General features: G+C 42.3%; 2 protein-coding genes across 2 annotated transcripts in view; both read right to left on the minus strand.

The window, feature by feature from the left end:
- LOC142836859 (uncharacterized) overlaps window positions 1-14,501 on the minus strand; it is a 309,196-nt gene that overhangs the window by 58,362 nt on the left and 236,333 nt on the right.
- The window catches only part of LOC142837117 (uncharacterized protein C2orf78 homolog), a 38,534-nt gene continuing 25,730 nt past the window's right edge, over window positions 1,698-14,501 (minus strand). The window contains exons 2-3 of the mRNA XM_075952092.1: window positions 5,404-6,165; window positions 1,698-3,589 (exon numbers count right to left, since the gene is read on the minus strand). Coding sequence (XP_075808207.1) covers window positions 1,698-3,589; window positions 5,404-6,165 — 2,654 coding nt within the window. The remainder of the gene's footprint in view (window positions 3,590-5,403; window positions 6,166-14,501) is intronic.

Here is a 14,501-nt window from a genome sequence, read left to right on the forward strand (position 1 = left end):
GAAAGTCTAAATGTACTAGCCTTACCTTTTGGCTTCTATAGTTCTGCTTCTTGCTAACTAAATTATGTCAACCCAGGAGGTAGTTTTTGTGCTTAGAAGACCAGAGGCAGTGAGTCTTGGGGCTGCATCATTTATGCAAGTTTCCCAGGCAGCTGCTGGCCAGAAATAAAGACTTTGTACTCAACTTTAAGAGTGTCCATGTGTGCTCTTTGTTAGAATTACCACACAACATAATCACAGTGGAGACTCTTCAAAAAATTAAAAGTGAATCAGTTATACCACTCACGGGTATATACATGCAACATTTCAGTTCTTTATATTAGAGGCATATCTGCACATCAATATTGATTGCAGCATACTTAAACTAGTCAGGCTTCCTTAGAGGAACAGAACTGATAGAATCTATCCATCTGTGTATTTATAGAAAGATGATTTAGAATCTATCCATCTGTGTATTTATAGAAAGGTGATTTACTAACGTGGCTTATAGGTCATAGTCTACCTATTTCAATAATGGCTGTCTACCATCAGAGATGGCAAGAGTAGAATAGTTGTTCACACCATGAGGGTAGATATCTCAGCTGGTCTTCGGTATATTCTGGAATTCTGAAGAAGTAGGCTCTAATCCCAGCGAAGGAATGGATATGCTAGCAAGAGCAAGGGCCAGCCAGCAAAGAGCAAAGGGCTTTCTTATTCTTTATCCTTTATGTAGGCTGCCACCTGAAGTTGTGGCCAAAGTTAAAAACAGAGCTTCCCATTTCAAAAAAGCTGGATTAAGTTGGGTATTCCTACTTCAAATGATTTAATTTTTTAATTAAGAAAGATCCCTTACAGGTGTACCCAATCAGTTGGGTTTTAGTTAATTCCACAGGTGTTCAGGTTGACACCAACAGTAGCCATTGCAACAGTACACAGTAGTTACATTAGGAAAATAGCCTGGGTGTCAGAATCAGAGAAAGGTATAAAGAAAATGTGACGTATCAGCATAATGGAAAATTATTTATTCATAAAAGAATGGAAATTATGCTTTTTTTGCAGGAAAAAAATTCAGTGGAGATAGTCATATAAATTAGCCAGGTTCCATAAACTATCCATGTTTTCTTTCAGATGTGGTTCCCAGATTATATTTACATAATGAGTTCCTGTGTGCATATGTTTCAAGAGACTAGAGGCAAAGCTCTGTAGCGGAAAATGATGACTAAGCACTGGGGGGAGAGATGAGAGCTGGGCGGACTGTGGTGACAAGGAGTGTGCTCATACTCAGTATGTGCTTCAAGACATCCCATGTCCAGTGAATGAAGTCACAAGGAGAACGGTTTTAATACCACTATAGCTTTTTATTAATTGATCCAAGATTAAATACATATTTTGTGAGCTTTATTTCATATAGAATATGATACTGCAATTAGAAAACATAAATGTTAAATTATCAGAGAGAAATATTCAACCACTCATTACTCACAAATAAAATAACAGACTTAAGATTTTTAGAGAGTTTTACTAAGTACTCAATTATGTGTGAATAGAAATATTTTACATATCCATCTATATCTACATGTCATCTATACACCTATACTTGTGCCAATGTATCAATATATTCACATAAGTCTTTAAAACCTATGTATGCATGTGTTTTGGTACTTATATCTCTTCTAGTCACACTGAACAGCACTTTACTCTGAAAACCTGCCTAGCTCTTACATTGCATACCCATAATATTTTGAAATTTCCATATCCTTCTCCCTCTGAAGGAAAAACTGCAGTTTTCCCAGAGAGGTGTACTTGGCAGCATTCTCTCGCTCCTGTTGAGCCCGCCTCTTCATGGCCTCCCTCTCTGGCCTCTGCTCTTCAGTGATGGGCTGTGAGATGACTGGCCCTGGAATGTCCACTTTCCTCCATGGGATGGGTTGGCAACTGAAGTCTAGCAGCAGGTATTGGGTTTTAGCTTTGGGAGATGAGAGGGCCTTGTTCCTGGCAGCAGAAAGAGGCTCGCTGTGGAGTGAAGTGTGAGATGATGCTCTGTAGGGTGCAGGCAAAGAGGCAGCCGGCTGAGGCCCAGTGCAAGACTGGATGGGCTTGGTTATGTTGGCTCGTGTGGCACTGGTGCCGTTTGGCAGAGCTGGCTTGTCAGAGGCCATCACAGATGTGCTGGCAGGAGCTGGTTGGGATGGCTTGAGCGTGGGAGGCTGAGCTGAGTGGGAGTGAGGCCTCACTGGGTAAGCCACAGTGGGCCTGCGTGAAGCCAGGCAGAGGAGCTTTCTAGAAACAGGTTTGGTTTGAGGCTTGTCCAGGACTGGGAAAGGAAGAGGTACTAACTTGACCTTCCCATGTGGGGGCAGCTCATCCAGGGACAGAGATGGACACCGCTTGTGAGCACTGCTCCCTGGTCTCTGAATCTTGCCCGGGCTTTTGTCAAGGCTTTGGCCCTCACGTGGCATATCCAGCAGTGATGTGGTATCAGGACCCGTCCTGGGATCTTTGTTGCTGCTGAAGTTCAGCAGAGCCCGGGAGGAGGAGACGCCAGTTTTCCTCTCACTCTTCTTCCCCAGTGGGTGAAAGACCTGCACAGATGCCAACATGTGCATGCCGAGGTGAGTTCGAGGCTTCTTAAAGCTGTCATGGCTGAGCTCAGGTGGATTCCTCTTCCTCTTGGTCTTGGGGATGGCGGGCTTCTCTTCTGCCTTGACTCTGTGACTTGATGGCTTCAGCTCCTCTGTTTTCTTGGAGTTGTTTTCTCTAGTCTTCTTGGCCTTGTCTTGCCCATGTGCCCTAGCTCTGCTGCGCTTTCTGGGTGTGACTTTCTGAGCTTTGCCCTCCAAGTGCTCGGCCACGTTGTCGAAAGCCCCTTCACTGAACCCAGCACTGCCCACAGCCTCTTCTCCCTCCACCAGTTTCTGGAGCTGGATTCTGGCTTGAGGAGCTCCATCAGGCAGCTCCGAGACTTTCTGGTCATTCTTTCTTACTTGGTCTGAGAGTGCACTGATGACGCTGGAGCTTTCCTGGGCCTGATCCCTCCCGATGACTGTGGAGTCTTTGGATTGAGATGCTCTGGGATCTTGGACTTGGTTTAGCTCTGTGAGGGAGTTGAAGAGTTGGGGAAGGTGAATATCTGCCATGAGTGCAGTCATGTCTGCAAAGTCCATGTTGGAGCCCACCACACTCTGAAGCACCCCAGGCTCTTCCTGACCTAGGCTGCTGTTTCCCAAGGCGTCATTGTCAAGAACAAGGTTCTGCTGTAGGCTTTCAGCATCAGTGTATTTCAGGGTCTGCTGCGTGTCGGGGTGCACTAAAGGTAGGAGTGCTGGGTCTTGGTTTTCTTTTGTGCCCTCATAGGTAACCAGAGGTGTTGATAGATTGGCTGTCTTGAAATCCAAGTTGTTATTTTCTGTTTGTTCCAGGCTTGGAGCTGGAGGCAAGGGCAGGAATTCTGAAGGACTGTGGATGGGGGCAGTTAATGACCTGTCCTCACTGACAGGTGGTGTCCTCATCCGGGTGTCATGGGTGCAGGCATTGCCAAAGTCTGGACTCTGCAGCAAACAGAATGTCTGAGCTGAAGGTGTCAATTCCAGGGGTGTCTCCATTTCCACCACTGAAAAAGAGTCAAGTAAGAAGTCAGTGCCTGGTAAGTGAGATGCTCCCCTCCTCTTCCCCTCGTTTCAGTGCTCCTCAGCACTGAGGCCCTACAGCAGTGGGGCAGGCATTCCTATGAGCTCTGCTTGAATAGCAAGGGGCAGCACCTCTATTGGGAGACTCGTGGTGAGTGCTCTGTTCTTTCTGGTGATAATGCAAAGTCATGTTTTCACAGATGATTGTGTGTTCCTTTGTGTTTGTATGGTGTGTGCATGTGTCTTCACCATGGGGAGGTTACAGAATTCCCTTGGTGTGTGCTCCTCTCTTGCTTTACCCTTTGTCTTTGAAAGTGTACCCCTCATTTCCTTGCAAGTTTCTTATTAGGCAGGTTGTCTGGTCCATCATTTTTAAGAACTTAATCCATATCTTCCAACTTCTTCAAGTTTTTGTCATCACTTAAATACCCCCAGCATCTTGGCTTTTTATGTGGCTTTATGTATCCAAACCAAGTTTCTCCACTCCTACAAGTCAGGCAGTTCAACAACCCAGGATTTCCTCCAACCCAACGTTTCACAGTCTTGTTAGTAGTGACAAAAAATTGTTTTAAGAAAGTAAAATCAGCCAGGGAATGGTGGCACACACCTTTTATCTCAGCACTTAGGAGGCAGAGGCAGAGGCAGTCAGATCTCTACGATTGAGGCCAGGTTGGTCTACAAAGCAAGCTCCAGGACAGTCAGGGTGGAACAGAGAAACCCTGTCTTGAAAAGCAAAGCAAAGAGAATAAATGATGTAGGTGGGTCTTCTTTCTATGTGTTGCTTTTATTGGTTAATTAATAAAGAAACTGCTTGGCCTGATAGGTCAGAACATAGGTGGGTGGAGTAGACAGAACAGAATGCTGGGAAGAAGGCAATGGGGCAGTCTCCATGAAGCTCTGGCCCAAGATAGACGTAGGTTAGAATCTTCCTGGTAAGCCACCACCTCGTGGTGTTACACAGATTATTAAATATGGGTTAAAGGAAGATGTGAGAATTAGCCAATAAGAGTCTGGAACTAATGGGCCAGGTAGTGTTTAAATGAATACAGTTTCTGTGTAATTATTCTGGGGCTAAGCTAGCCGTGCAGGAGCCGTGCGGGATGAAAAGCAGGCCTGCTCATCTCATCACTACAAACAAACAAAATTGTAAAATCTTTGGGCTTGAGTGTGACTGTGTTGTAGAAAACATGTCCTAATGATCATGGTCTTAGAGAGAGAGAGAGAGAGAGAGAGAGAGAGAGAGAGAGAGAGAGAGAGAGAGGAGAGAGAGAGAGAGAGAGAGAGAGGAGCTTCACCCAACTTAGCAATTGTACATGGGTTATACTGGACTCTGGATGCACTTATATTTGTAAGAGAATTGCAGGGCCAGCACTTGGAATCTGGGAGTAGTTCCTCCAGGACTGGTTTGGAGTTGCATTGCTCCAGAGTCAGATCTCAACACAGGGAAAATCAAGTGTTATGGAAACAGAAAGGCCTTTGTGTCCTCTAGAGCCCTGAGCAATAGATTAGGAAAGAGGTGACTGCTGTGTGTTGATGGATGGGACAAATTAGCTTGCAGGGTGACATGCGTGTCTGTGGGGTGGTCCTCGGACGTGTCTTAACGAGGGATGGATGCCACTCATTGCCCTGCATTCTCTCATTATAGAGACTGTAGACTGTGATGATGAGCCCGAGGCAAACCTAACCTATCAGAACTTACATTCTCCCTTTGTATGGACTGTCCACTACTGAGAGGTAAGTTGTGCCCTCTTTGTTCGAGGGTTGATCTCACTCCTTCCCCTCCTGGCTTTGTTCTCACCTTGAAGGCTGGTGTCCGGCATGGCTTGAGCAGATGCGGGATAGTAGAAGGCAGAGGTGGAGAAAGGTGTTTGAACGTTCATTGAATGAAACTCCCTTAGCATCATCACCGTCTCTGGTTGCAGGGAGGAGGCCTGAGTTCCAGAGTAGGACACAAGGCGATAGGCCTGCAGGCACTGCTCGAGTTCTCCAGCCATCAGAGGGCCCAGGCTGTTGAGGCTGTAGTAATAGAGCTGGCTGCCATCCTGGTAGGAAGGTGCTAGGTTGTATCCTTGATTTGGCACCTCTGATGGTGTGGCCTGGACGAGGCTGGCAGAGAGTGTCGGATAAAGAGGGACTAAGGCATTGGGATCTAGAATGTTATCACACTGGGCTGTCATAGCCAAGGAGGAGAGTGTGGTATTCTGGTCAATGATAGTTACAGTGAAGTCCTGGAATGCAGTTTCTCTACTGTCAGAGCTTCCTGTGAGATCATGTTGGAGAACACCTTCATAGGGGAGTGCCAGGGTGGAGATCTGGTTCTGGTCGGTCAGTGCAGTCAACGTGGTAGTGCCAGCTCGTTGGTAAAGGGAGGCACTGTCCGTGAGCTGCTGGCAACAAGTGCTGGATTCTGATGGCAGGAGCCATGCTGAGCTCGCGACTGGGGTGGAGACCCTGTAGAAGTTGCACACACTTCCTGCTGAGGGTGTGGCATTCCTCAGCACAGGCACAGAGGGCTGCAGAGCACTTTCTGCCCCAAAGAATGGTGCACTTGGACAATTTTCTGTAGGAAACAAGAGGACAGTGGGAAAATGGTGAGATGGAAGCTTTCTCGCTTCCTGTGAGGAGCTGTGCTGTCTCCAGGTTGTACTATCCAGAGGAGTCTAACACCTATGTCCCCTCACATATCCCAAACAAATGGGTTCGGAATGATTCTTGTTACTATATAGGATGGCACTCATTTGATGAGCTGCCTGTTCTTCCTGTGTGGGACTGTAATTCCCAGTTGATCTGCTTTAACTCTCACTGTGCTCTAGACACCACTGTTCTTTCCCCTGCTTTGTCTTGCTCTAATACCTGCTTTGACAACGCCTTACAACTGTGTCCTAGAACAAAAGTGTTTAGAGGTAGGAGAACCTTAAACAGCTTCTCATGGCTTTATCTTTACCCTATTCTGTGCAGATTTTACTCTGTGTAGAAACAGGGTCTCACTCTGATCTTGAAATCACACAGATAGGCCTGCTTCTCCATCCAGAGTTCTGGCTCCACAGACATTTGCCATGTCCACCGGGCTTGTCTCTACTCTGAGCTTTTTAAGTAAATGATGTATCAGGAATTTCATATATAAGTACTATATTTAGGTAATTATATGTTCCTCCCCTAGCTCCTCCTGTTTCCCTCTACTTCTTGTATAAGTCATAACGTCTTATTTTTGTATAGCCATTGAGTGCGTATGCATACATGACTGCACGAATGCAGCCTGGTGATAACATGTCACGTTGCTTGCCTGTGTCATGTGACATCTTGGGAATGCTAATGTAGTATGGGTTCCTCTCTGAACAAGATAGTTTCTTAATTTAATAGTTGGTAACTGGTTCTTAAATGATCAGTTCCTCAGTAACTGTTAATTTCTTGTAACTCTTCTAGTGGGCATCCTTGTGAGAATTCGCCCCACCCCATGTGTCAGTTCTTGTCCAGAGAACAACTGACCGTGGAGTACCCAGCCCCTGTTGAAATCATCCAGCACAACAGTGCACATAAGATGTTGGGAATGCTCTGGAAGTTGGGCTGGGTAGATGTTAAGAGCCAGAGACCAGAGTGGGATGTTGTTTTCTATATTTGATAGGGAATCTCAGCAGTGTGGTTGCCTAAAAATGGCTTGGAATGTAATGCTATCTCGTGCCTTTAGATTTAAAATCTCTGGCTGTCTGTAACATTCAATTCCCAACTACCTTCATGTACCTCTACAGCCATCTGTGCAGTTTATCTTCTTTTATTTCTGTTTTCTAACCCCTGGTAAGAACCAAAGCTAACTGTAACATTCAACTGGAGATATCTATATCAACATGAATAGTGTGCCCATTAAACAAAGATTTAAAAGCATAGTGAAAGTAATCAGAGAAGTGATCAAAAGAAACATGTTAAAGTTTCTTTCCTTACCTGACATGGTCAGGGGGAGATTATCAGCAATCCACAGTACAATGGAGCAAGGTCATCCTTGTCTGATCATCTGACCTCAGTAGTAAGTGTGTCCAGTATCAGACAGCACTTACTGGTCACTGGTCACAAGTGATCTGTGATGATCCAAATTTGTTTACGGGCATCACCATGGAAACACCAAGATTCTACCAGGTGCTGGTAGGGTAGGAGGGAAAATGATGTCATAAATAGGCAGCAGCCAATGGGGATGTCTGATTCCTAGCTAAAAGATGGGATTGGATAGAGCAGATGCCAGAAGACCAACAGCAGTCATGAAGGCTGAAATTGGGCTAATGAAAGGAGGAAATTATGGTACAGAAATCCTGCTTCCCATGGTGTTTAGCCTAGACTATCATGGCAGTGCTTCTTCTAAGGTTCACTGATGAAGCTGTGCATAATGTGCATATGATGTATCACATTCTAACAGAATGTGCCCCATCAGCCTACCCTGTCCATACAGTCAGTAGCCTTGGGCAGGAAGGAGAGGAACACCTGGGTTGGGGGAACTCAGGTGGGAAACCATTTCAGCTGATCTGCTTTATGAACTGTCTATTAGGGTCTGAGAGAGGTCCCATAAAGGACCACCTGTCATGTATGCAGTCAGCAAGAACATTTATTAAAAAACTGCCAACATGTTGGGGTGGCAAATGGCAGTCCCCAGAGAAGCTCACACATATGTTTTATACAGGGTGAGGGGAATTCTAGAGAGGAGAGGTTATTTTGAGGGATGGTTGGTGGGTATAAATCAAACTTTCATGGGATTGGCAGGTGGCTCTAGGAACTTTGCAACAGCAGGGTAGGGAAAGCTATCTTTAGCTAGCAGGAGGCTGTGGGGCATCTGCTGAGCTAGCAGAAGGCTGTGGGGTCCCTGGTGACTGGTTGCTCCTGAGTTGTGATTTTTCCAAGAACTGCTTGCTCAACTCCAGCCAGTTCCAGTAAACCAAAACTAAGGTCTGGTCACTGACAGGGGTTGTTAGAAACCTGTCATGCCTGTGGTCTGGCTCCCTGGCCCTCTCATCCCCCCTTGAGTAGAATTTAAAATCCTTGAGATGTTTTTCTTCTAAATTTATAGGCTTGTATTGTTTTTTAGAACCACTAGTTGGACCATAGAGATCTGCTTCTTTACAAATTTGACTAGCGCGTTAATGATGCAAGGTCCATAGGTTAAGGCCAACATTAAGTGAATCAAAGGCACAGCCAATGATGACAGGAGAGTAATTAACCAGAGTGACCAAGTGAATAGAGATTCATATCATAGCTTTTTATTCTTTTATACATTTTTATTGATATTTATTGAGCTCTATGTTTTTCTCTGTTCCCCTCCCCCCTCTCCTCTTCCCACTTCAATCCTCCCCCAAGGCCCCCATGCTTCCAATTTATGTTTTTTTTTTCTTTTTCTTTTTTGATTTTCAAGACAGGGTTTTTCCGTAGCTTTTTGGTTCCTGTCCTCGAACTAGCTCTTGTAGACCAGGCTGGCCTCGAACTCACAGAGATCTGCCTGCCTCTGCCTCCCGAGTGCTGGGATTAAAGGTGTGCGCCACCACCACCCGGCCATGCTTCCAATTTACTCAGGAGATCTTTTCTTTTTTTACTTTCTGATTCCCATGTAGATTATATCTATGTAAGTCTCCCTTCGTGTTGACATTGTTGTCTAAGTTCTCTGGGTATGTGGTTTGTAGGCTGGCTTTCTTTGCATTATGTTTAAAAACCACCTATGAGTGAGTACATATGATAATTGTCTTTCTGGGTCTGGGTTACCACACCCAAAATAATGTTTTCTAGCTCCATCCATTTTCCTGCAAAATTCAAGCTGTCGTCATTTTTTTCTGCTGTGTAGTACTCCATTGTGTAAACATACCACATTTTCCTTATCCATTCTTCGGTCAAGGGGCATTTAAGTTGTGTCCAGGTTCTGGCTATGACAAACAAAGCTGCTATGAACATAGTTGAGCACATGTCCTTGTGGCACAATTGAGCATCCTTTGGATATATACCCAAAAGTGGTATTGCTGGGTCTTGAGGAAGGTTGTTTCCTAATTTTCTGAGAAATCGCCACACTGACATCCAAAGGGGACGTACCAGCTTGCACTCCCACCAGCAATGCAGAAGTGTTCCCTTTTCCCCACAACCTCTCCAGCATAAGTTGTCATCAGTGTTTTTGATATTGGCCATTCTTACAGGTATAAGATGGTATCTCAGAGTTGTTTTGATTTGCATTTCTCTGATGACTAAGGATGTTGAACATTTCCTTAAGTGTCTTTCAGCCATTTTAGATTCCTTTGTTGAAAGTTTTCTGTTTAGGTGTTTCTCCTTTTTTTTTATTGGATCATATGTTCTTTTGGTGTCCAATTTCTTGAGTTCTTTGTATATTTTGGAGATCAGACCTCTGTCTGATGTGGGGTTAGTAAAGATCTTTTCTCATTCTGTAGGCTGTCGTTTTGTCTTGTTGACCGTGTCCTTTGCTCTACAGAAACTTTTCAGCTTCAGGAGGTCCCATTTATTAATTGTTTCTCCTAGTGTCTGTGCTGCTGGGGTTCTATTAAGAAGTGGTTCCTGTGCCAATGTGTTCAAGTGTACTTCCCACTTTCTCTTCTATAAGGTTCACTGTGGCTGGCTTTATGTTGAGGTCTTTGATCCATTTGTACTTGAGTTTTGTTTATGGTGATAGATATGGGTCTACTTTCATTTTTCTACATGTTGATATCCAGTTATGCCAGCACCACTTGTTCAATATGCTTTCTTTTTTCTGTTTGATATTTTTTGCTTCTTTATCAAAGATCAGGTGTTTGAAGATGTGTGGATTGATATCTGGGTCTTCTACTTGTTTCCATTGGTCCTCTTGTCTTTTCTTATGTCAATACCAGGCTGATTTCAGTACTGTAGCTCTGTAGTAGTGTTTCAAGTCAGGGATTGTAATGCTTCCAGATGTTCTTTTATTACACAGGATTGTTTTGGCTATTCTGGTTATTTTGCTTTTCCATATGAAATTGAGTGCCGTTCTTTCAAGGTCTGTGAAGAATTTTTCTGGGATTTTGATGGGCATTGCATTGAATCTGTAGATTGTTTTTGATAAGATTGCCATTTTTTACTATGTTAATTCTGTCTACCCAAGAGCATGGGATATCTTTCCACTTTCTGGTGTCTTCTTCAATTTCTTTCTTTAAAGATTTAAAGTTCTTGTCATAGAAGTTTTCCACTTGTTTGGTTAGAGTTACAATGTATAAATATTTTAATCAGAGGTAGAAATATATAATGCAATATGATAAATACATCCTAAAATTGTATCAATATACAAAATGTCTTAAACAGAGGTAGAGACATGCATGAATGCATACAATATGACAAAATAACTTTACGTAGGTGTACAAATGTTGTAAAGTGGAATAACAAATATAATTTGATCTTGTATCAATATACAAGAAACTATACCATGCTGGAGAGATGGCTCAGAGGTTAAGAGCACTGGCTGCTCTACCTGCGGTCCTGAGTTCAATTCACAGCAACCACGTAGTGGCTTACAACCATCTGTAATGAGATCTGGTGCCCTCTTCTGGCCTGCAGGGATACATGCAGGCAGAACACTGTAAAGATAATAAATAAATAATAAATAAATAAAAAAAGAAACTATACCAGTGTAAATTTTCCATAAATAATTACTCACAAGTATTCACTCTATTACTCACTATTATTACTATTATCAGTATGAATAAGTTCACACTAAATTACCTATTATCCGATTCAATCTTCCTTTTTTTATCTCTAGGCCTACATAATTTCTACCCCAACCCCCAATCCTATGTGAGTAATAATCAAACCCTAAATAGTGTCTCTAACCATGAGGACAAACTTTGTGGGGAGAGGGAACAAACTTTGTGCTTTCTAGAATTGCTTCCTGCTGTCATGGGGCAATGGGATCTTGTAAAAAATAAAATGATGGTTAAGTTTCAAGATTACTCTTTTGTACAAATGGTCTCTGAGTAGTCCATAGGGTCTTTTTGTTTGTTTGTTTTGAAGTTCTTATTTGGAGTTCTGGCCAGAATGTTGTAAGAAGGTACACCATTTCTGCTGGTGGTACCCAAAAACTAGTCTCATAATAGCGTTACCAGCATCATGACGTCATATCAATCAGGTGGAGTCATTGTTGTGGGGCACCATCTTCTTCCTGGAAGCTTCAAATGTTATTGCAGGAAAATCTACTGTTCATTGTGGAAAACTAAAGCATTATTCATATAGACATATGTTCAATGAAAGATATGATATAAATAAAATGGTCACGGAGAAAGTAAAATATTTCCTTTAAATATATCTTCTTTCTGTACCATACCAGATGGTTCTTGACATGAGACAGAAATTCTGAACTTTTCTTTTAACTCCTTGCTTGGATTTAGAGAAGGATAGCCATTGTCCAGCTCCAAAGCCAGCTCTTATTTTTAAGTAGAGATGTATATGTGTCTAAATAATCAAAATTTACAATGCTGATAATACAGCATCATAAATCAGATTTCTTTTTGCTTGTTGATTCTTTATGGATAGCTATCTTTTTTATCTTTAGGTATCTAGATGTTCAAGGTCTCTCTACTCTTTGAAGATGAATATTTTCCTGCAAGGACAAGAACAGAACCCTGCCCCAATACTTATGAGGTTTTCTTACCACCTGTATAATTGTCATCTCTGTGTATGAACCATCATTTCTATTTCTCAAGAGGTTTCTCCTTTTCAAACTGAATCTTTATTAATTTTGATGGTATTCATAGCTTTTTTCCCTGTGGAAACAAGTTCAAAACCCCTTCCCCAATGTAGCACATCTCCTGGTGTAGTGATGAGGTGAGCAGGCTTGCTTTTTGTCCCGCCCGGCTCCCACATGGTTAGCTTTACACTCAAAATATTAACACACAAATTGTATTCATTTGAATACTGCCTGGCCCATTAGCTCTAACCTCTTACTGGCTAACTCTCACATCTTGATTAACTCATTTCTATTAATGTATGTAGCACCACGAGGTGGTGGCTTACCGGGAGGATTCTAACCTGCATCCATCTGGGAGAGGAGAGATATGGCGTCTGACTTACTTCCCTTCTTCCCAGCATTCTGTTCTGTCTACTCCACCCACCTATGTTCTGACCTATCAGGCCAAGCAGTTTTCTTTATTAATTAACCAATGAAACAACAGATAGATAGAAGATCCACCTATGTCATCCTGGTTTCCATTGTGAGGTTAGCTGATGATGGAAGTCACAAAAATAATCCCATACCAGTTCAGAATTATGAATAATAAAAGGGTTATTTATTTAAGAAGAAAACTTACAGATCACTGTCCTAGATAACAGTCCTCTGTGTGAACAGGAACAGAGTCTAGCAGCCAGAAGTGGGAGCCATAAGCAAGAGACCAGGCACATGCTTTACAACTGCTTTTAGAGTATCAGAGACCATACCCAATTGGGCTGGTATCTTAAAGGCTATTGGCTGAAGAAGTGGAATGTGCTTGCACAGTACCTTCCCCTTTTGTTTTAATAAGAGAGTTCCAAACCCAATACAAAACTATATACACTAGGAACAGATATCAAGTATAATTAGAATTACAACCAGCATAAACAATATTAAGCAAGGAACACATGCTAAATGCAATATGAAAAAATATTCTAAAAGTTGTATTAATATACAAAATGTTCTAAAAGAGGTAGAAACATGCATATATACAATCTGACAGAATAACTTTGCATAGGTATACAAATAATGTAAACAAAAATAATAAATATAATTTGAACTTATATCAATATACAAAACCATACCAATGTAAATTATCCATAAATAATAGCTCACAATTATTCACTCTATTATCAACTATTATTATCCCTTTATTTTCAACAAACACAGTTTTCACCCCAACCCTCTATCTAGTACAAGTAATAATCAACAACCCCTAAACAGTGTTCCCAACCCTAAGGACAAACTTTTTTTGGGGGGTATGGGGGAGTTGTCTCCTAGGATTGCTTTCCACTATCATGGGGGCAATGTTATCCTAATGGGATCCTGCAAAAGTAAAGTGATGGTTAACTAGATGTATAGATGCAAATGATTTCTGAGCAGTTGATAGGGTTGTTTTTTTTATTTTCCTGAAGATCTTATTTGGAGTTCTGGCCAGAACATCATGAGAAGGTGCACCATTTCAGAAGCTGGTACCCATAAATACCAGTCTTATAGAGCGCTATCAGCATCATGATATCATCTCAGTCAGGCAGAGTTCTTGCTGTCAGGCCCCATCTTCTTCCTGGAAACTTCTGAGTTCAAGGCAGTTGCCCATTGAAAACCTGAATACGTACGTGTCTATGGTGTGGTGTACATATTTTAAGTTACCAAATTTCATAGAGTGGAACAAATCTATCTGCCGTATCTCATTCCTCTGAGTACCCTTTGGGTTACTCCCTGCAAGCAATGGTGTTTGACTATAGAAAGAGCAAGTAGCACATCTCTTTATAATCTCCTTAGCTTGTTGCCATGTAATAGAAAACTTTCTTAAGCCTTGGCTATTGACATGATGTTTTTAAAATAAAATTCAGAGGCCTGAAATACACTTCCAATCAATAATTGATCAATTTCTGCATCACCTTGTGCTAGAGGACCTGGCAGACCTGTATGGAATCGGATGTTGGTTATGTATATAGAACAAAGCCTATTCCTGATTATATCTTGAACCTATATGAATAATAAACTCAATTCTGCATCATCTGGTATAAATTCAGTGGTTTCAATATGCAAGACAACTCTTTCTGAATATTGCGATCAGTAACTATATGAGAGGTTCTTTAAAATCCCTTAGTACCATGAGAATAGCATATAATTCGGCCTTTAGGACAGAAGTGTAAGGGCTTTGTTCCACCTTAATCTTCTGATTTGTAACCTGCCTTTCCTGGTTTATTTGT

Source organism: Microtus pennsylvanicus, chromosome 17 (genome assembly GCF_037038515.1).
Source record: "Microtus pennsylvanicus isolate mMicPen1 chromosome 17, mMicPen1.hap1, whole genome shotgun sequence".
NCBI classification, from domain to species: domain Eukaryota; kingdom Metazoa; phylum Chordata; class Mammalia; order Rodentia; family Cricetidae; genus Microtus; species Microtus pennsylvanicus.